This window comes from Panthera pardus, unplaced genomic scaffold (genome assembly GCF_024362965.1).
Source record: "Panthera pardus isolate Hobbes unplaced genomic scaffold, ASM2436296v1 HiC_scaffold_16, whole genome shotgun sequence".
Classification (NCBI taxonomy): domain Eukaryota; kingdom Metazoa; phylum Chordata; class Mammalia; order Carnivora; family Felidae; genus Panthera; species Panthera pardus.
In genome coordinates this window covers 111,894,647-111,918,459 of record NW_026526721.1, presented here as the reverse complement: position 1 = coordinate 111,918,459, position 23,813 = coordinate 111,894,647, and the positions used below count along the sequence as shown (strand labels likewise).

The 23,813-nt window shown below is 39.4% G+C and overlaps 1 protein-coding gene across 2 annotated transcripts in view; it reads right to left on the bottom strand.

The window, feature by feature from the left end:
- Positions 1–21,972, bottom strand: part of IGSF10 (immunoglobulin superfamily member 10) — a 77,785-nt gene extending 55,813 nt beyond the window's left edge. The window contains exons 1-3 of one of the 2 annotated variants that reach the window (XM_019439602.2): positions 20,930–21,972; positions 19,149–19,343; positions 15,049–15,178 (exon numbers count right to left, since the gene is read on the bottom strand). In XM_019439602.2, coding sequence (XP_019295147.2) covers positions 15,049–15,178; positions 19,149–19,342 — 324 coding nt within the window. In that variant the 5' untranslated portion in view covers position 19,343; positions 20,930–21,972. Of the gene's footprint in view, positions 1–15,048; positions 15,179–19,148; positions 19,344–20,929 lie in introns of those variants that run through there. The other variant, XM_019439607.2, reaches the window with a different exon arrangement.
- Between the last annotated feature and the right edge of the window lie 1,841 nt (positions 21,973–23,813).

The following is a 23,813-nucleotide window of genomic DNA, read 5'->3' as shown; positions in this document are numbered from 1 at the left end:
ACTACAAAGCTGTAATCATCAAGAGAGTATGGTATTAGCACAAGAACAGACACTCAGATCAATGGAACTGAATAGAGAACCCAGAAACGGACCCACAAATGTATGGCCAACTTATCTTTGACAAAGCCAGAAAGAATATCCAATGGAATAAAGACAGTCTCTTCAGCAAGTGGGACTGGGAAAACTGGACAGCGACATGCAGAAGAATGAACCTGGACCACTTTCTTACACCATATACAAAAATAAACCCAAAATAGATGCAAGACCTAAATGTAAGACAGGAAGCCATCAGAACCCTTGAGGAGAAAGCAGGCTAAAACCTCTTTGATGTTGCTTGCAGCAACTTCTTACTCAACATATCTCCAGAGGCAAGGGAAACAAAAGCAAAAATGAACTATTGGGACCTCATCAAAAAAAAAGCTTCTGCACAGTGAAGGAAATAATCAACAAAACTAAAAGGCAACCGACAGAATGGGAGAAGATATTTACAAATGACCTATCAGACAAAGGGTTAGTATCCAAAATCTATAAAGAACTGACCAAACTCAACATCCAAAAAACAAATAATCCAGTGAAGAAATGGGCAAAGGATATGAATAGACACTTCTCCAAAGAAGACATACAGATGGCCAACTGACACATGAAAAAATGTGTCATCATCAGGGAAATACAAATCAAAAACCACAATGAGATACCACCTTCCACCTGTCAGAATGGCTAACATTAACAACTCAGGCAACAACAGATGTTGGTGAGGATGAGGAGAGGGAGGATCTCTTTTGCATTGTTGGTGGCAATGCAAGCTGGTGCAGCCACTCTGGAAAATGCTATGGAGGTTCCTTAAAAAACTAAAAATATGACCCAGCAATTGCACTAGTAGGCATTTTTCCACGGGATACAGGTGCGCTGTTTCGAAGGGACACTTGCACCCCCACGTTTACAGCTGCACTATCAACAATAGCCAAAATATGGAAAGAGCCCAATGTCCATCAATGGATAAATGGATAAAGAAGATGTGGTATATATATACAATGGAGTATTACTTGGCAATCAAAAAGAATGAAATCTTGCCATTTGCAACTATGTGGATGGAACTGGAAGGTATTATGCTAAGTGAAATTAGTCAGAGAAAGACAAAAACCATATGACTTCACTCCTATGAGGACTTTAGGAGACAAAAAAGATGAACATAAGAGAAGGGAAGTAAAAATAATATAAAAACAGGGACAGGGACAAAACAGAAAAAACTCATAAATATGGAGAACAGAGGGTTACTGGAGGGACTGTGGGAGATGGGATGGGCTAAATGGGTAAGGGGCATTAAGGAACCTATTCCTGAAATCACTGTTGCACTATATGCTAACTAATTTGGATGTAAATTTTAAAAAATAAGTAAAATTAAAAAAAATTTTTAAATGAACTTAAATTGAGTTTTATTTTTTAAGAGAGAGAGCACAAGCAAGCAGCGGAGAGGAACAGAGGGCGAAAGAGAGAGACAGATAGAGAACCAGAGAGAGAGAGAGAGAGAGAGAGAACCAGAGAGAGAGAGAGAGAGAGAGAGAGAGAGAGAGAGAGAATGAGAGGGAGAGAGAGAGAGAATGAGAGGGAGAGGGAGGGAGAGAGAACAAGAGAGAATCTGAAGCAGGCTCCACATTCAGCATGAAGCCCAGTGTGGGGCTTGATCTCAAGAACCATGAGATCATGACCTGACCCGAAATCAAGAGTTAGACACTCAACTGACTGAGCCACATAGGCTCCCCTAAAAATAAGTTTTAATATTAAAAATGAGTTGGTGCAAAATTAGAATTTGGTTTTCTGGTTTTTTAATGTTTATTTATTTTGAGAGAGAGAGAGAGAACAGGAGTGGGGCCGAGAGAGAGGGAGACAGAATCCCAAGCAGGCTCTGTGTTGTTAGTGCAGAGCCTGACATGAGGCTCCATCTCAGATCCATAAGACCATGACCTGAGCTGAAATCAAGAGTCTGAGTTAACTGAGCCACCCAGGTGCCCCTGGTTTTCTCTCTTTTAAAAGAAGTTTTCTTGGAGTTTTAGTCTGCTTTTGCTAAGATTGTCAAAGTGTCCTTATTCTTAAAAGGTAAAGTTTCATAATGTAATGATCTGTGATTTTATTTGAGCAAATGCTTTAAAACACACACACACACACACGTATATGTGTGTGTGTGTATATGTGGCTGTATAAACGTGCGCACACACACACACACACATACACACAGGTTTATTTAGCAAACACAGGCTTAATATTTAATAAACACAGGTTTATTTAACAAACTTCCCCAAATCAAATTTAAATGAAGTTTCTAAATGAAGTCTTTTTGACTTGGAATATTCCCAAGGATTTGTTGAACTAATTAGGCTTATTTGATTTGTAAATTTCATGGAAAGCTTTGTCAAATAAGTAATATGAAGCCTTCTCTATTGTATTTGCAACATTATGACACATATAGATGGAGTCCATTCTGCTTCTGCATAAAATGATCCCTTATTGCCAGATTTTCACCATCCTGATGTCCTTGTAACAAAGCAACAGTGTACTTCCAAATCAGAGAAATGAAGGTGGGTAAACAATGGCTGTAACTTAAATGAACATTTGGGGCTATGGGAAACCCAAGACAGCCCCTTAGTACTTCCTGCCTCCCTGATTAACCCTTTTTTTCCATATGTTTAGCCTTCCTTAACCCACCATAATGCATTTGAAATGACTTTAATTATGAATAGATATTGATGGAGATTGTCTTTGCAATTTTATTGACTGTTTACCAGGGCCTGACCTGCTAAAAAGTAATCTGACCTGTAATCCTGGATAAAATTTGTTGTTCCCAGAATCTTCAGACTTCCTTCTGGACACTCCTACCTGCAGTGGCACTTTACACAACTGCCACTTAGTATGAGTTATCGATATGTTCTTGTTATCATAGGTGTGTTTTCTGAATGGCTTGGAGCTTTCCCTTGTCACAAGGCTGATGCCTTATTTGGTAGCAAATAAACTATTCAACAATATGTTTCCCATTGATGTACCTTCCATGATCCCCAGTGATCAGGGCACCGACTTCACCAGGCAAATCATATGTGCCTCAACAAAAACCTTGCAAAACTTCCTGGAATTACCATTGCTCTCATCACCTTCAATCATCAGGCAAGGTTGAAAGAACTAATGGTATCCTCAAATTTAAACTCTCTAAATTGCTGAAACTACTAGACTTCTGTGGCCTAAGGTATTGCTTTTGGCCTTGCTTACTGTTTGCAATATCCCCTTTGGGAAACAAACCCATTCCATACAAGACAGTCACAAGGAGACTAATGCCTATTGTCATACAACTTTCTGATTATCCTTATCATCTCATGCTAGTAGGACTAGCCACTGTAAATCTCTAATGTCTTATGCTCAAGTCTATCATCAACAGGTTAAAAAAGTCTTCCCAGATCTCAATTCACAGGTCCCTGTTGGTCACAATTTGGAGCCTGGTGATCAGGTATTTTGAAACAATATAAGAAGATGCTTCTTGGGATCCATTGGAAGGGACCTTACCAAGTGTTTCTAATCTGGCATTGCTACAAAATTTCCAGGGATTGGATATACATCTCACAGCTTAAGAAAGCAACACCTGACATCTGGTCCTATATAGATGCTGGAGGACTCTGAATCAAATTGATAAGGAAGGGAAGTAGCTGATACTGAGGTAGATGGCTTCTGTCCAACATGACAGATCAAAATTTGATACTTTAAACAAGGAACACTTCTCCTTCTTTTCCTTTTCTTTATTCTGGTATTGGGCTGGAAAGATAATGCCATTATCAATATCTCCAAGGCCATTGCTAAGGGAAGTAAGCTTTCAGACTGCTGAATTTGTCATTAAAGATTTTGATCTACCCATGAGGCTGAAGATCTCTTGTGCTCCTTTAACCAATTCCTGTTCTATTCCCAATGTCACTGCAGACTGCAATCAACACCCCCACTCCCTTAGAAGTCTCTTACTAAGGTAAATTTTATGGCCAGAATATCCAGTGCCTTTTTACCTTTCTCCAATGATAACTGAACTTACCCATCTGAACTCAAATGCCTATGTAAATCTTAGTATATTTTCACCCCTGTATTCCTATGATTATCTAAATCAGATCTGTCCCCACTTACTAAGAGAACTTACCAGCAGCACCCATTTTTGCAAGCCATTTAGAACAACAGTATATTTCAGGCTTAGAGATTCCTTTACCATATGCACTGAACACCTGACTGACCCTTGGCTTGAACCAGTAAATACAGCAGTCCTGGTAAACTAATCCATTAATAGCACCTCCCTAATGGTAATGATCTGTGTGCCAACAAGATTTGTCTTTGTGATGTTTATCATTCTTCTTGGATCTACAAATGTCTAGATGGCTGGCACACAGCTGGGTAATGCCTTTTAGGTTATTCACCTGTGCCCCTAACTTTCCACACACAATTAAGATACTTCATAAGTTAACTCTTCTGTATTTACTGAGTTCGAAAAAGACCCACCAGGAGGCATTCATGATTCAGGAATTGCTTCCTTTGGCAAGGCCATACTTTCCTGGTTCAGAGTGAAAATAAATGAAAGTATGATCAGGAACTTCTTTTTAACTCATGAAGATATGGCAGATCCCATGGCTAAGACAATAGCTACCCCAAAAAAGATCCTTAGATGCTCTGGCCAACACAGTTCTTGATAATAGGCTAGCCCTTGACTATCTTGTACCAGAGCAAGGAGATATTTGTGCTGTGGCCAACACCACCTGCTACACTTCTGGGGGAAGGTGAAACTCAATTACATAAAATCACTAACCACGCCAATTTGGCTTAAAAGGGTAATTACTTCAATGGGGGTCTTTATTTGACCTATTTGATTTTGGTTGATTTGAGTCTTGGGGACCATGACTCTGAAGTGCACTCTAAACCTTGGAAATTATCCTGCTTATAGTTATAATCTCCCTGGTATATTACACCCTCTTAATTTAAATTCATTTATATGCAAGGGAGAGAGAGCAGTGGAGTAGGAAGAGCCTAGGCTCACCTCATTACACAAAACTAGATGACTATCCAATCATCCTAAAAACCCCAGAAATCCATCTGAAGACCAGCAGAACAAACTCCATCACTGAAGGTAGAGAAGAGGCCACATCAAAGGAGGCAGGAAGTGTGGAGATACAGTTTGGGAGAGAAATGCATTTGTGGCTCCTGCTGTGGAAAGGGAGCTGCAGTTGCAGAGAAGAGCAAAAGACAAACACACAGGGGAATGCATGAGGGAAATGAATCCCCATAGCAATTGGCTTAGAAAGTGAGAGGGCATGAATTTCATGTGTTCTTGCAACCACTGGGGCTGGAAGAGCTTGGAGAGTATGGAGTGCTCTGGAAGAGCTTAGAGGGCATCGGGGCTGCACTTGGCAAGAAGGCAGGGCAAACAGCCCACAGATATACACTATAGAAACAGCAATCTAAAGAGTAACTAGGACACACAGTGAGGAAATTAGTTGCCCATCTTGGAGCATGTCCCAGAGGTGCAGTGTTCACACAGAGACTCCTCCAGAGACAAAGGAACTGGCATGTACCATTCCTCACCCCCCACCCCGCTCCACTCAGCATAAGGACAGAGCCACCCGTGGGAGCCTATGTAGCGCCCACACTCACTATCTAACTTGCTTACATCAAGCTCTAACCCCCTGTGCTCCAGAAGAACTGCCTTTCCCAGTAAAGCTTGCCTCAGTCCCAGTGCAGTGGCTCCCTCCCCCAAAAGACCAGCCCAAGCTCCGGCCAAAATCATGGCTCCTGATCTGGCAGTTTTCTTTAACTTTGGTTCTGGTGGTGGTATCAGCAGACCTCATTTTACAAACAAATCAGAGCATAGTTAAAACACACTACATTCAAGATAGGGACCAAACACTGCCAACAACAAACAGAGCCTCTGCAGACAACTGGCCTAAAGAATAAAGCAGCCAGGCCACAGTAGCAAATCTCATGCAGCACACATTAGAGACACTTGCAGAAGTCGCAGGCCTTTGGAACGGGGGGCACTATACTGCAGGGCACTACAGGAATTCTTCTTCATAAAGCCATTACCCTCAAGAACAGGAGATGTAGCTGACTTTCCTAATATACAGAAACAGGTACAAACACACAGACACAATGAGAAGACAGAAGAATCTGTCCCAAATGAAAGAACAGGACAAGGCTACTGCCAGAGATCTAAGCCAAACAGATATAAGTAACATGCCTAATAGAGAATTTAAAGCAATGATCCTAAGGATTCCCACTGGACTGGAGAAAAGAGTGGAGGACATCAGTGAAACCATGAACCCAGAGATAAGGAGTGACAGCACAGATTAAGGGCTCAATAAAATGAGAAACATGCTTGATGCAATGAACAGCACGCTGGAAGAAGCAGAGGAACAAATTAACGGCCTAGAAGACAGTAATGGCAAGTAATCAAGCTAAACAAAAGAGAGAAACAAGATTTATGCAAAATGAGAATAGACTTGGGGGAACTCAGTGACTACATAAAATCTATTAACATACATATTACAGGAGTCCCAGAAGAAGGAGAGAGAGAAAAGGGGGCAGAGAATTTGTTTGAAGAAATAATAGCTGAAAACTTCCCTAATCTAGGAAAGGAAACAGATACCCAGATCCAGGAAGCAAAGGGAGCCCCCAATAAAATCAACAAAAGCAGATCCATACTAATATGTATTGCAATTAAAATGGCAAAATATAGTGATAAAGAAAAAAAAATTAAAGCAGCAAGACAAAAGAAGACAGTTACATACAAAGGATCCCTCCCATAAAATGATCAGAGGATTTTTCATCAGAAAATTTCCATGCCAGAAAGGAATGTCATGATATATTCAAAGTGCTGATGAATGGGAAAAACACACAGCTAAGAATACTCTATCCAGCAAAGCTATCATTCAGAACGGAAGGAGAGATAAAAAGTTTCCCCAACAAAAACTAAAGGAAACTTTAGTCATGAACTAAACTAGCCCTGAAAGAAATATTAAAGGGACTCTCTCAGTGTTAAGAAAAGACCAAAGATGACAGTATGAAGGTAGGAAACACAAAAGCAGTAAAAATGATTATTTATATATATAAAAAACACATGACACATGAAAAAACTCACAAAATAAAAGGATATAAAATATGATACCATATATGTAAAATGTGGGGAGGAGTAAAGAATGTCAAACTTAAATGACCATCAGCTTAATATAGAATGCTATATGCAGAAGATCTTATATACAAACTTAATGGTAACCGCAAATAAAAAGGAACCACTAATAATTATGCTAAGAATCAAGAGAAAGATGTCCAAAAATATCACTAAAGAAAACAAGGAAACCATGAAAAAGCAAGAAAGGATCAGAGAAAATCTTCAGAAACAGCCACAAAATAAGTAATAAGATGGCAAAAATATATATCAATAATTACTCTGAATGTAAATGGACTAAATGCTCCAGTCAAAAGACATAGCGTGACAGAATGGATATAAAAACAGGACCCATCTATATACTGCCTACAAGAGACTCATTTTGGACCTGCAGATACCTGCAGATTGAAAGTGAGGGGATGGAGAAACATTTTTCATGCAAAAGGATGTCAAAAGAAAGCCAGAGTAGCAATACTTATATCAGACAAACTAGATTTTAAAACAAATACTTTCAAAAGAGATGAAGAAGGATACTATATAATAATAAAGGGAACAACCCGACAAGAAGATATAACAATTGTAAATATGTATGCACCCAACATGAAAGCACCCAAATACATCAAACAGTTAATAACAAAGGAATCTATAATGATACAGTAATAATTGAGGACTTTAACACCCTGCTTACATCAGTGGACAGATCTAAACTGAAAATTCAAAGGAAACAATGCTTTGAATTACATACTGGAACAGATAAGATTTAACAGATATATTCAGAATGTTCCATCTTAAAACAGCAGAATACACATTCTTTTCAAGTACACATGGAACATTCTCCAGAACAGAACATATATTAGGCCACAAAAGGACCTCAACAGATACAAAAAGAATGAAGTCATACCATGCATCTTTTGTGACCACAATGCTATGGAAGTAGAAGTCAACCACAAGAAAAAATCTGGAAAGAACATAAAACGTGGAGGTTAAATAACATGCTACTAAACAATAAATGGGTTAACCAGGAAATCAAAGAATAAAAAGATACAGGGAAACAAATGAAAAAAAAAAATGGTCTAAAACCTTTGGGATGCAGCCAACACATTTCTGAGATGCAAGTTTACAGCAATACAGGCAACATTCAAGAAGAAAAATCTCAAAAACCTAACATTACACCTAAAGGAGCTAGAAAAAGAACAAAAAACAAAACTGAACACCAACAGAAGAAAGGTAGTAATTAAGATTATAGCAGAAATAAATGATATAGGAACTAAAAAAACAATAGAACAGATACAATTAAACCAGGAGCTGGTTCTTTGAAAAAAAAAATCAGTAAAATTGATAAGCCTCTAGCCAGACTTATCAAAAAGAGAAAAGGACCCAAATAGATACAATCACAAATGAGAGAGGAAAAAATAACAACACCATAGAGATACAAACATAAAAGAATATTACAAAAAACTGTATGTCAACAAATTGGACAACCTAGAAGAAATCGATAAATTCCTAGAAACATAGAACCAGACAACCTAAAGGAAATGAGTTCCTAGCAACAAAGAATCTACCAAAAATTGAACCAAGACAACAAAGGACACTTGAACAGACTGATAACCAGCAAAGCAATTAAATCAGTAATCAAAAAACTCCCAACAAACAAAAGTCCGGGACCAGATGGCTTCACAGGAGAATTCTACCAAACATTTAAAGAAGAGTTAATAACTACTCTTCTCAAACGATCCCAAGAAATAGAAAAGGAAGGAAAACTTCCAAATTAATCCCATGAGACCACCATTACCCGGATCCAAAACCAGATGAACACACCACAAAAAAAGAGAACTACAGGCCAGTATCTCTCATAAACATAGATGCAAAAAGCCTCACTACTAGCAAACCAAATCCAACAATACATTAAAAAAAATTCACCTTGGGGCTCTTGGTTGCCTCAGTCAGTTAAGCATCTGACTTCAGCCCAGGGCATGATCTCACAGTTTGTGAGTTTGAGCCTTGTGTCAGGCTCTGTGCTGACAGCTCAGAGCCTGGAGCCTGCCTCAGATTCTGTCTCCCTCTCTCTCTGACCCTCCCCTGCTCACACTCTGTCTCTTTCTCTCTCAAAAGTAAACATTAAAAATATATATAAAAAAATTTCACCTTGATCAAGTAGGATTTACTCCTGGGTTCTGAGAGTGAATCAGTATTTGCAAATCAATCAACATGATATATCACATCAGCAAGAGAAATGATAAAAACCATTGGATCATTTTAACAGATGCAGAAAAAGCATTTGACAAAGTACAACGTGCATTCATGATAAAAACCCACTACAAAGGTAGGTTTATAAGGAGCATACTTCAACATAGTAAAGGCCATATATGAAAAACCCACAGCCAACATTTTCCTCAATGGGGGGAAACTGACAGCCTTTCCTCTAAGGTCAGAAACAAGACATGGATGTCTAGTCTCACCGCTGTTATTCAACACAGTACTGGAAATCCTAGCCACAGCAATCAGACAACAAAAAGAAATAAAAGACATCCAAATTGGTAAGGCAATTTTTATTATTTGCAGATGACATAGTACTCTGTATAGAAAACCAGAAGAGACTCCACCATAGAACTGCTAGATAAACAAATTCAGTAAAGCTGCAGGATACAAAATCAGTATACATCAATCTGTTGCCTTTCTATAAACCTGCAATGAAGCAGAAGAGAAATTAAGAAAACAATCCCTTTACAATTGTACCCAAAACAGTAAGATAGCTAGAAATAAACCTAACAGAAGAAATCAAAGACCTGAACTCTGAAAACAATAAAACACTAATGAAAACATGGAAGGGGACACAAAAAAGTGCAAAGACATTCCGTGCTTGTGGTTTGAAAGAACAAATGTTAGAATGACCATATTGCCCAAAGCAATCTACACATTTTATGCAATCCTTATGAAAATACTAACAGCTTTTTTTTCTTTCTTTTTTTTACAGAACTAGAACAAACAATCATAAAATTTGAATGGAACCACAAAAGACCTCAAATAGCCAAAGCAATCTTGAAAAAGAAAAGCAAAGCTGGAAGCATCACAATTCTGGAATTCAAGAAAGTTGTAGCAATAAAAACAGTATGGTACTGGCAAAAAAAAAGCCACATCGATCAATGGAAAAGAATACGAAATAAGCCCATAATTATATGGTCAAATAATTTTCAACAAAGCAGTAAAGAATATCCAATGGGAAAAGGATAATCTCCTCAACAAATGGTGTGGGAAAACTGGATGACCATGTGCAAAAAAATGAAACTGAAAAGAAATACCACTTTCTTATACCATATACAAAAATAAATTCAAAATAGATTAAAGACCTAAGTGGGAGACCTGAAACCATAAAAATTCTAGTAGAGAGCACAGCAATAATTTCTCTGGCATCAACCATAGCAACTTTTTTGTAGATAGGTCCTCTGAAGGGAAACAAAAGCAAAAATGAACTATTGGGACTACATCAAAATAAAAAATTCTGCACAGCGAAACAAACAGCAAAATTAAAAGGCAACTTATGGCATGGGAGAAGATATTTCCAAGTGATATATCCCATAAAAGGTTAGTACCAAAATATATATAGGACTTATAAAACTCAACACCCAAAAACCAAATAATCCAATTAAAACATGGGCAGAAGACAGGAACAGACACTTCTCTAAAGAAAATATGCAGATGATCAACAGATACATGAAAAGATGCTCAACATCATTTATCATTAGGGCACTGTAAATCAAAACTAACATGAGATACCACCTCACACTCATCAGAATGGCTAAAATCAACAACACAAGAAACAACAGGTATTGGCGAGGATGTGGAGAAAAAGTAACCCTCTTGCACTGTTGGTGGGAATGCAAAGTGGTGCAGCCACTCTGGAAAACAGTATGGAGGTTACTCAAAAAGTTAAAAATAGAACTACCTTACAATCCAGCAATTGCCCTACTGGATATTAACCCAAAGAATACAAAAACATTCATTGAAACAAACACATGCACCCCCATGTTTATAGCAGCCTTATTTACAACAGCTAAGATATGAAGGCAACCCAAGTATCCAGTGATTGATGAAAGAAAGAAGATGTGGTATATGTATAAAACATAATATTACTGCGTCATAAAAAAGAATGAAATCTTGCCATTTGCAACAACATGGATGGAGCTAGAGAGTATAATGCTAAGTGGTATAAGTCAGCTAAAGACAAATACCATATGATTTCACTCATGTGTGGAATTTAAGAAACAAAACAAACAATCAAAGGGAAGAAAAAAAGAGAGACAAACCAAACAACTATACAGAACAAACTCAGTTACCAGAGGAGAGGTGGGGGGCGGGGGAGTGAAATTGGTAATGGGGATTAAGGAGTGCACTTGCCTTAATGAGCACCAGATGATTAAAACAAAAACCTAAAAAAAAAAAAATCTTAAATGCGTGTAAACTGCTAACTGCCAAGCAAATGATCTCCTTAAGACTGGAACATCAGAAAAGGAGCAAAGGGGATAACCAACTTAAAAATTGCAAACCTCAAGTTATAACATGTGAATATCACAGAGGTTAAGCAAAAAACATTCTGACCCATGAATACAACACACACACACACACACACACACACACACACACACACACACACAAGCTGTGAGAAGTATGGAGTGGTAGCTGTGAGTTGTCCTAGTGCCTCAAATTCTGATCACATCTCTAGTTAAATTGAGAGCATGATCAAAAGAGGGTGGGATTGTTAAAAAGAAAACCACAGGTCTGAAATGGTGTCACTCGGGCCAGACCAAGTCATAGAACTGAAGCTTAATACCTAATCTAATTACAGTTTAAAGAAATGTAATCTAAACTGGGTCAGTCAAGAATTTTCTGATCAGGATCAATGAGGTAATCTGTGCAATAAGACCCTCTGTCCTTCCCCATTAGGGAAGGTGATCTTGCCTGCTAATCCTTTTTTATTTTGCTAGTAACTTTCTCATCCCACTCTTCCTCCTCAGCCTTCCATTTTGTACAAGTACTCAGAGCTCCCCTCTACTTGCTAGATGAGAGGCTGTCCAATTCATAAATCATTTAATAAAACCAACTGGATCTTCATATTTACTGCAATGAATATTTTTAATACCTAGAAATGAATTTGACCAAAGAGGCATCATGTAATGTGTATACTTTGAATGCTGTAAGACATTGATGAAAAAATTGAAGACAACACAAATGAATGGAAATATATACCATGCTCCCAGACTGCAAGAATCAGTATTGTTAAGATGTCTATAGTACTCAAAGCAATCTACAGATTCACTGAGGTCCCTATCAAAACACCAATGCATTTTCCAAAGAACTAGAAAAAATAATCCTAAAATTTGTATGGAACCACAAAAGACCCTGAATAACCAAAGCAATTTTTTTAAATTTTTTAAAATGTTTTTATTTATTTTTGAGACAGAGAGAGAAAGAGTATGAGCAGGGGAGGGGCAGAGAGAGAGAGGGAGACACAGAATCAGAAGCAGACTTCAGGCTCTGAACTGTCAGCACAGAGCCCGATGTGGGGCTCAAACTCAGACTATGAGATCATGACCTGAGCTGAAGTTGGACGCTTAACCGACTGAGCCACTCACGTGCCCCCCAAAGCAATTTGGAGAAGGAATAAAGTTGATTTCACTCCTGGATTTCAAGCTATACTACAAAGCTATAGTAAACAGTATGGTGCTGACTTCACACATCAGTGAAGCAAATAGTCTAGAAATAAACCCCCACTTGTATTGTCAATCAATCTTCAACAAATAAGGTGAGAATATATAATGGAAAAATACTGTCTCTTAAATAAATGGCATTGGGAAAATTGGACAACTACTTGCAAAGAATGAAACTGGACCACCTTCCTATACCACACACAAAAATAAACTAAAATGGATTAAAGACTTTAATGTAAACCTGGATGCCATGAAACTCCTAGAAGAAAACATCGTAAGCTCTTTGACATTAGTCCTAGCAATTTATTTTTTGACTTGTCTCCTCAGGCAAGGGGAACATAATAAAAAAAATAATAAATGAGACTACATCAAACTACAAAACTTTTACACAGTGAAATGAACCATGAATAATATGAAAAGGCAACCTATGGAAAGGGAGAGGATATTTACAAATGACATAATCAATAAGGGATTAATATCCAAAATATATAAAGAGCTCATACAACCCAACACACAAACAATCCAATTAAAAAATGGGCAGAGGATCTGAATAGACATTTTTCCAAAGAAGATATACAGATGAAAAGATACACTACATCACTAACCACCAAGGAAATGCAAATCAAAATCACAATGAGATATCATCTAGTACCTGTCAGAATGACTACATCAAAAAGACAAGAAATAACAAGTGTGAGTGAAGATGTTAGAGAATAGGGAACTCTTGTGCACTGTTGGTGGGAATACAAAAAGCAACTGTGGAAAGTAGTATGAAAATTATTCAAGAAATTAAAAATAGAATTACCATACAATTCAGCAATTTCACTTCTGTGTATTCATCTCAACAAAATAAATACCTTAATTAGAAAAGATACATGCACCCCAATGTTTACTGCAGCATTATTTACAAAGGCCAAGATGTGGAAGGTACCTAAGTGTCCGTCAATAGATGAATGGATAAAGAGGATGTGTATGTAGACACACACACACACACACACACACACACACACACACACACACACACACACACAATATTACTTGGTCATAAAAAAGAATAAAAGCTTGCCATTTGCAATAACATGGACGGGAATAAAGGGTATTATGCTAAGTGAAAGAAAAAGGAAAACACCATCAAGTTTCACTTAACTGTGGATTCCCAAAAACAAAACAGATACAAACTCTGATACAAAGGCAACAAGGATCGGGGGTAGGTAAAATAGGGTAAAAAGATTGAAAGTTATAAGCTTGCAGCTAGCTATAAAATAAACAAGTCATGGGGAATGTGAGGTATAGCATAGGGAATATAGTTAACAATACTGTAACAACTTTGTATCATGACAGATGGTAGCTAGCTTTGTCATAGTAATCACTTCCTAATGTGATTAACATTGAGGCACTCTTGCTGTACACCTGAAACTAATATTGTGTATCAAATATACATCGATAAAAAATCTATCAAAGAAAGAATAAATCAGAAATGGTTGTATTATTCCTGAACAGGTTTTTTAAAATATATATTTTAAAAAGTTAATAGTCATCTTGAATGGTGAGATAGCCTCTCAAAAGCTTTAAGTCCAACTTATATAGCAGACATACTGATCTTTACACATGCATTTCCCCGTAATCCCCCTTTTCTTATCCCTATATTTGTTTTATCTTTACTTTCTTACTTACTGGAATAATAATTCTTATACTATTTGATGCATTCTGAGAAGTCCCCATTAACTACTCAAAATTTTTTGAACAAGACAAGGTACAAATAAGTAAATAAAAATTTTAAAAGTATATTGATGTGTAGAAAGCTAACTTCTAAGACAGCAATTATTTTTACGAACCACATTCACTTCCCAGATGAACATGACTAGAAGTTGCCTTTCTGGATTAAATTTTAAAGGTGTAGTGATAATCCCTGGGTACCGTTTTTTGGGTTTTTTTTTTTTTTTTTTTTTTTTTTTCCTGTTAGCCGGAGGTCTGAGAAAACTTGCCTCAGAATTTTCTTGTTATTCTAATTTCCACATACCATTTCATTTAAAGAGAAATCAGTCTTGGACATCTTCCTTTGATACGTCCTTCTAACTCACAGAATGATGATTTTTGGATTCCACTGGAATGGTCAGCTCTCAAGGGTACATCCCACTTCATTAACCTCCACCTTCCCCTCACTGGTCTTACCTGCAAGGCCTGCAGATCCGAGAAGGTCTTAGCAGGGATTGTATGGATGCCATTACTGTGCAGGAGTAGCAATTCCAATTTGTTCAGGCCAGAAAAATCCGTTTCTGTCAACCTAACCAAGCTGTTGTACCTGAAAGAAAAATGTCAGGTATAAGCTAGGCTGGTCAACTGAAGTTCAAATGTCAAAGCAAAAGCGCGCATGCATGCACATCCACACACAAAACCCACTACCTCCCTTTTTATAGCCTGTGCTCTAAGGAGACAGTCATATGCTTGAAATATTATTGAAATTCACCAGATACCACAGAAGGTCTATCCTCTACCTGGGCCCGGCAGCCGTGGTTACACTCTCCACACCACATCTCTTCTCATTTTCAAACTTTCATGCATATGCTGTTCCTTCAGGTTGGAATGCCCTTGACTCCACCCCTCTCTATTTGTGACTACTGTTAAGACCCAGACCATTGTTTTATGTGTCCCCCTCACTTTCCCACATAGAATTTATTATTATAAAGTAGTAGTTAAGAAACCTGAGCTCTGAAGCCCAATAGTTTGGCTATGATTAGGAACTCAGGCATTTGGTAGTGGTGCAACCCTGGGTAAAATTAATAACCTTTCTGTGTCTCACTTTCTTCATCTATAAAGTACACATAATATATGCTACTCAAAAGGTGTCATGAGGTTTAAGTGAATGAATACATGAAGAGTGCTTAGCTCAATGCCAGGAGATAGTAAGGATACAAGCTGAACTCATTGCTCTTACCAGAGCGCTAGAGCTGGCTAAAAATAAGAGAGTTACCATCTACACTGACTTGAAATATGCCTTCTTAGTCCTACATACCCACACCACCATTTGAGCAGAAAGAGGATATCTCACCTCCGAAAATATGCCCATCAGATATGAAACCCACATAACCCGAATGCTTGAGGCTGTATACCGACCCAAGGGAATGGCAGTGGTCGAATGCAAGGATCATCAAAAAGGAGATTCAGAAATAATACAGGGCAACCAAGCAGCCAGCCAACAAGAGCCTCTTCTACAGGGGGCCCGCATATCCGGCCCTCTGCCACTACCACAGTCCAAATATACAGAAAAGGATAAACCCAGGGCAAATGAAAAGGGATTTTCCCTAGACAACAGTTGATGGTATTTGTTAGATGAAATCTTGGTCATTCCTCAAAATCTTCAATGCAAACTATTTAAGGCCCTTCATGACTCCTCTCATTTAGGACAGATGTCTTACAAACTCTCATTTTCTGAACATTCCAAGGTAAAGGATTTTCCCAGGTGGTTCAACAAATAACTTCCTCTTGCCCCACCTGCATATAGAACAACCCTGAAGGCATCCATTGGACTTAATCCAACAATACAGAGGCATGGATCCTACCATGGGGAAGGCTGGCAGATGGATTTTATTCAGATGCCACCCTGCAGAGGATACAAATACCTCTTCATGTTTGTTGACACTTTCACAGCATAGATAGAATCATACCCCACACAGACTGAAAGAGCAACTGAGGTAGTCAACAAACTTCTACATGAAATCATCCCCTCATTTGGCCTCTGAAAGTCACCTCTTTGTGGCCACCATAGTTCAATCTGTCTCCAAAGAACTGGGTATGAAATACCACCTCCACTGTGCTTGAAGGCCAGAGCCTTCTGGGAAGGTGGAAAGGGCTCACCAATACCTAAAAGGTACTATTAAAAAGCTCACACAAGAAACATTACTAAACTGGAAAGAAGCCTTGCCATTGCTCTTCTCTGTAGTCATATAGGCCCAAGGAGGCCCTGGGTTTAAGTCCTTTCTAGGTCCCCTATTGGCCACCTTTCCTACCTACAGACTTCTTGGTAGATCCAAAGACTCTAGGGATACAAACTCATATTATGTCTCCATATGCAAAGTTCAACAGGCTTTGAAGGAATATGCCCTAACAGTTTCCACTACCAAACAAGAGTCACCTCCTCTATATGAACTGTGATCAGGTTCTAATGAAAGTCTGGAAGATGGCTCTCCTAAATCCTAGCTAGAATCTACTTGGAAAGGGCCTTTCTGGGCTCTTTTGTCTTTCCCTACAACCATCACAGTACCAGGAATCCCTAGCTAGACCCATCACTCCAGAGTCAAACCATGGCATCAGCCCCTGGCCAACACCATGGATGCCTACTCCTGTGAACCTCTTCTAAAAGATGCTTTTCAAAAAGATTACTCATGGCACATAAGTCTTCTGTCTTTTTCTGTGTCATCCCATTAGGAACAGGGCTTGCCATAGCCATCTTTTCCTTTTTACAACTTAGTTGTCTTTTTCCCCCCACTATGGAATCATTTCTCCTACAAACCCTTTACTTTCTTCTCCACCTTAAAAATTTCCATACCGAGGGAGCACCTTTCTTCTTGGATGATCTGTCCACAACTGTTTACAATTACACCCTTACTCCCTTTATGCCCCTTGTTCCAGAGTCCCTAGGGACTCTTTGGGTCACAACTAATCAATATATTGGTATCTTTGTTCCTCCAGGTTACAGGCCATCAATTTCCAAATGGTCCTCAACCAAAGATATCAACCTTTAGACACCTACAAACTCTTTCTTTTTCAGAAGTCCCTTGGACAAACACCACCAGTCACCACCGCCTTCTTTTGTCGATAGTCAGCAAGTAATGATGGACTCCCAAAATCTTTGCAATACCCTCCATAACAGTCTGAAGAAGCCATAGCAGTCATTGCCCCAATTTCCAATGAATTGGGATTGGCCCCAACCACTTGGGGGCCGGTGCGGGGGGAGGAAGTGTTAGGCAGTTAGGCATGAGGGAGGAGGGATAAAGCAGATGCTGGCCACACCCTTGGAGCCATCTGGAGGGTTAACAGCCACACCTTCAGGGACACCTCTAGAGGCTAACAAAACAGAAAAGGCCAATCCACAAAGCTGGCTCAAAAGCCACAAGGGGGCTTACAAGACCTGAGCATGCACAAAAAAGATGCAATTTGCCCTTAAGGTCACAGCAAAAGCTGATTAAAAACTCATAAATATACAACATATAAATAAATATAACAGAATGCATCATGGGTAGGCACATGCAAAGAAGCCAAAACATTATATAACCACCAGCTGCCAATCAAAAATGCCAATCAAAATCCAAATTTACATATGCAGAAAACAGGCTTAAAAGGATGCAGTTAGAGCTCCTAGGGCCATTGGCTCACTTGCTGGGCAGTGGCCCAATTTCACTCTTCAAAGTGTACTATATTCATCTACTCAATAAACTCTATCTCTCCATTCTGGTCTCTGATCTCTAATTCTTTGGTGCATCTGGGACAAGAACTGAGTGACCTGATAACAGCTATCATATTAGTGACCATTCCCAGGGTACTTTGTATGCTCTATTACAGCTCTTATTGAATTGTACTCAGGTGCATCTGTCTTCTCCCTGTAACTATGGCTTCTAGAAGTGAATAGTAGGTCTTGTTCATTGTTGTGTCCCTGGCATCATCCACTGTGATTGGCACATAGTAGGAGCTCACTATTGTCAAATAAATGATGTTACATCTGACTACATGTGCACTCCTCTCTCCCCCTCTCTCACACACACACACACACACACACACACACACACACACACAGTTTTTCATAAACCTCTAAAATAGAGTTACCTTTTAGCTGATTTAATTAGACTTACATTTTAAAAAGCTTTTTAAACAGTTTCAGTTTGTATGAAAAGAAGTCCAAGGACCTTACAAAAAGATCTATCCAACTTTTCATATGTATCCTTTATATAGATTGTTTCCTTCTGCTAGATGTCCACTCTAAAAGTTAACAAGCTATTTGCCAGCAAAAATGTAGTCAGAATGAAGCGTTTCTATAATCATGGGCCTCCCATTCTACTAAGAGTGATTTCAGGTTCCTCCAAGTAAAAGTTTACCACAAAAATTTTTCCTATTGCCCCTAACAAACTTAAGATCTTCCTGTGCTTATTTCAGAAGAGAAGTAGTATTAAAATTTTTTGGTTAATCTCCTCCAATCACAAAGTTTGTTTGAGGATTTGATTCAAAGCATCAACGTCATCTCTCCTAGAGAAGGGAACAGGACAAGGACCCCCACACACCCTAAATTGATACGCTCCACGTTGGGTGGGATGCTGTCTGGGATGGAGGTCAGGTACCGAAACGTGCAGTGCACCTCTGTAGGCACATAACAGGCGCAGCGGCGAGGGCAGGCCTTGCCTCCGGGGCTGGCTGCCAGGCAGAGCACGGAGAACGAGACCAACAAGTAGGTGATTCCTTTGCCTTTCACCTTCATCCTGAAAATAAACAAAATCACACCTCAGAGTTGTAAGTATGGTTTGAGCAAAGTTCCAGTACAACCACACACAGTAAATCTGGTAATCTGAGAGAGCTTTCTGAAGAGCTGTAAGCGGCCAATTTCATTCCCAACTTGCATGGTAAAACTTACTCTTTACAAAGTCATAGTGTCTGCTGGCCTCACATGGATGGAGCTTTGTGATCAAGTGGGATATTTATTGTTGTGAAAATTCCTTCACAACTTCTCACTTCTTAATGAAAAGCAGTAATCCCTATTATTTAGAGATTCAATAGAGAGAGAAAATAAGAGACCATAATGAAAGTATTATGACAACTGAAATACAGAAGGCTTAGTTTCCTGTTTATACATTAGTTTTTTTTAGACCAGCTTTTAAAAAACTGATTAGAAAACTAATCTGTGTGCGTCACAGTAAGTTTGGAAGCTGTAAATAATAGAAAGTAAAATTACTCATTTCCACCACCCAGATATAATCATTAACATTTTGCTATATTCCTTCTGGGCTTTTATATGTTGTGTATGCTTCTGTGTGTGTGTACATATGTGTATATGTGTGAATATATGATCAAACTAAATTTCCTAACACATTTTATTCCCTGCATGTATAAGATCTGTTTTTTGCTTTCTTAAATCTTCAAAAACAATCTTAAGAGCTGTAATAATCCACTGGATGGGTGAATAAATCTCTAACACGTCCTCTAGTCCTTGCCAAAAAAGACACATTGCACACTTCCCTGCCATATAATGAGCATGACCACAGTAACTTCCCAGAGCAGAGGACTTGAGCCTTGCACCTGCACTGGAATGGGCCACACTGACCCCTGGAAGGCATGATGCTGCTTTCTTTTGCTTTGCCAAGAACATCCCTGTGTACCTTTCCTTGGTTGTTCCTCCCCCTCCTTCCCGCTTCTCCCCTTCCTCCTCCCCCCTTCTCTGTCTGCCATGGGAGTAAGGAAAGGATCATCAGGGAAAAAAATATCCTTGGCTTGTTGGAAAAATGACATGTATTACTCACACGTGGGGCGAGCTCAGGGCTCCAAACCTATTTTCTACTGAAACTCCTATTATACAAGAGCTGCAATAAAATTTTCATTGTGCTTTTCTAAGAAAAGTGACCTTCATAATTTATAAATCTCAGCATTCTTTGGGATAGAATGGTTTCTTTTGGATTATACCCGCAACCATCCTTTAGCCATAAACAATGCTAAAAAACCGACTGCTTATCTTCATATGGATAAAGATAATGGAATTATTATTAGAATTTAGCCCAAAGTAAAATTTAATATAGGATTAATCACATGACTGCTTTTGTCATTAGAACCATCTGATTACAAACATTTTAAGTAAACAAATGATTGGAGACAGCATTTCCACCTTATCATTCGTTAAGCAAAGAAACAAATGGAAGGGAATTCTGTTGTTCAGCTAGAAAACAGAAGTTCTGGATAATACCTACATGAGAGCGATTTAAAAGAATCACAACTCTAAAAGGATAAGTGCATAGTGGATTCCCAAAAAGTTAAACCTGAAAATGTATGTAACCAAACAGATTGAAATTAACAATACCTGAGCTCTTCTTTTCCTGGTTCTGAGTCCTCTCCTGACCCAGGCAGAGACAGAAGATCTTACCAGGAAATGAGGTGTATCCAAAACTGAGTGAGGAAAAGTTCTCTACTCCCAAAATGAGCCAACAGCTCAATCTTTGCGTCTTGCAGCTCAGTGATGATACTCCGGAGACAGACCTGGAGGGTTTCCACGGCTTCAGCGTACTGTAACCCGTGCCCACGTTAACCCAAAAGAAGCGTTTCCTGTAGTACAATTTTTACAGAAACAAAAGACAAAGTGGAAGCTTTGCAATTTCCTTTCTCCTCCCTCAACAATGTGCTTTAAAGTCTCTCTAAAGTTGTCATTTAAATGTAACTATTATCACTCCATTTTGCCTCCAGGTCCCAGGAGTTTCTCCTCTGTTTTTGGACGAATCTGTCATAGATGCTCACAATACGGGTCGCCACCAACTGAATTAATCTTTGCTCTGTGTCTTTTGCCTGGCACCAGTCACGAAAGAGGTGACTTTCTCCTTCTTGCCTTAATGGTCCCTTGCTCTCCGGTGCGTCCTGCCCAGGCGCTCGCCCGAGCTGCGGGACACGCCGCGTTCCCACGCCAAGCCCCTGGTCGCGCGGGCGTCCCGCCGGTCCCCTTCCAGGAAGGTACTGGAGGAGCCGCTCACCTCTTTGCCCAGGTGACCAATGGGCTCACGCCGCCAGCGATGTCCCAAGCTCAGCCGCCGGGTGGGGCCTCGGGACCTCCCAGAGCCTAGGAGGGAAGGCGGGGCGGGGACCGGGGTGACGTTGACTTCTGTGTTTGGGGACTCCACCGGGGCTTTGCGGCACACGGAAGATAAACGACCACCAAGCTCCTCTTTATTTCTCAGGGAGCGCGGGACGCCTGTTTCCTTCTGTCTCGTTTCCTCCTTGATTTCGAATTCCCGGGCACAGGGGAGTTGGTGGTCAGGACAGTTTCAGCGGACCGCTTTCACCTGTTGACAGGCGGGCCTTTGGGTTTCAGACTTTGCTGAGTTACCACGGGCTGTTCTCGGATCTCTGCTTGGTGAGGAAAACCTGTGATAACCTGCAGTTTGAATTTCCTGTTCGGCCCAATTGGAGAAACCTGTCTTGTGAAAAGGATTATCAGAGAACTGGATTTCAGTTCAATGCAATTGTTTGATTTGTATTTGTTTGGATTGTGTTCCCCTCTGTCATCTCCACCCCCATCCCCACTGTCCAGGAATTGCCCCTAGCAACTGAGACCTTGTTTAATAGCTCTTGCACTTGTAAACAGGGCTCTCAACATTTCGACTCATAAACACTGAATTAATATAGCCAAAATGACCATGTTTCACTCCCTCTAGTTACACTGTATTTAAGCTTTTGATGGGAATTTGAAATTAATACCTTAGAGCAGTGGATATCAGGGACAAACAACATCATTGTCACACCGGGGACCTTGTTAAAAATATGAATTCTCGGGCTCCATCCCAGAATCACTGAGTCAAACTGCAAGGATGGGACCTAGGAATCTGTGTGTTAACAAGCCTTCCAGATGATTCCCATATAGCTAAATTTGAGAATTGCTGGCTTAGGGAAATAACTTCTTATAATGACAACAGCTTACATCTGAGGGTTATTCTGTGACAAGAACTATCATAAGCATTTTACAAATACCAACTCATTTAAACTTCAGGCCACCACCAAGAAAAAAAAAACTAACAGGAAAGTATTCATGTTTTTTCCATTTTCAGGTACACAAAGAAAAGTGACTTACTCCAGGTCACTGCAGCTCTTAGAGAAAGTAAAGTTGACTCAGACCCAGGCAGTCTGGCACTACAGCCTCAGCATTTAACCACAGAGCCAGGGTTGTCTCACTTAGCCAAACACTGGGAATGTCCCATATCCAATAGCCAAGCATTCAAATGATTTATAGTCAGTAATAAGTTGGTTACCGAGGTACAATTATAGAAGCAGGGACTCAGAAGTAACTCTAGAAGCGTGTGTGATATGAACATAGTCTTTAGCTCCTTAGAGCTGACATGGTTAAGTTAAAAAAATTCATATCTGATGTCCAAACTTGGATGATTACTTTGGAAATATGGCATACTTGTGGATTCTTGCACTCGACAGTTTTTCTTCTACAACTCCTTGACAACCAACCTCATAGTGAGTCAATTCCTACTCAAAATCTGGAGTTTCAGATCCCCACTAAGATGAACCACAGGAGGGGCACCCGGGTGGCTCAGTTGGTTGAGCATCCGACTTTGGTCAGGTCATGATCTCACTATTCATGGGTTCAAGCCCCATATTCAGCCCTGTGCTGACAGCTCAGAGCCTGGAGTCTGCTTTGGATTCTATGCCTCCCACTCTCTCTGCCCCTCCCCCGCTCACGCTCTCTCTCTCAAAAATAAATAAACATTAAAAAAAAACATGAACCACAGGAGGAGGACTGTGGCATATTATATTCCTTATTTTCCCAGGGTGGTAACCCCGGGGTCATTTTTTTTTTTTTTTTTTTTTTTTTTTTTTTTTTGCTGTAGTTACCGTTTAATAATGTTTTTTGTTTTAAGACTTTTTATGAGGGGGATTCCTACATCTGCTTTATTTCTACAAATGTTTTATATGCGTGTATAGTGCTCAAATATTCTCAAGAGGTGGATTCTAAAATTATTCCCATTTTTCGGATGAAATTTCTGAGGATAAGGGATGTTAAATGATTCAGAGCCAGAACACAATACTGAATTAACTTTTAACTGTAAGGCCCCTGCCCTAAGGCCCAACTTTCCATAGCCTCCCTGCTTCTGTTTACATTTATGGTATTGTAAAATTTGGAGGGTCCATAGTATATCAGGGATTAAGGTATGATCATTCTCCTTTCCAGCCATATTATTAATGCAATTTAT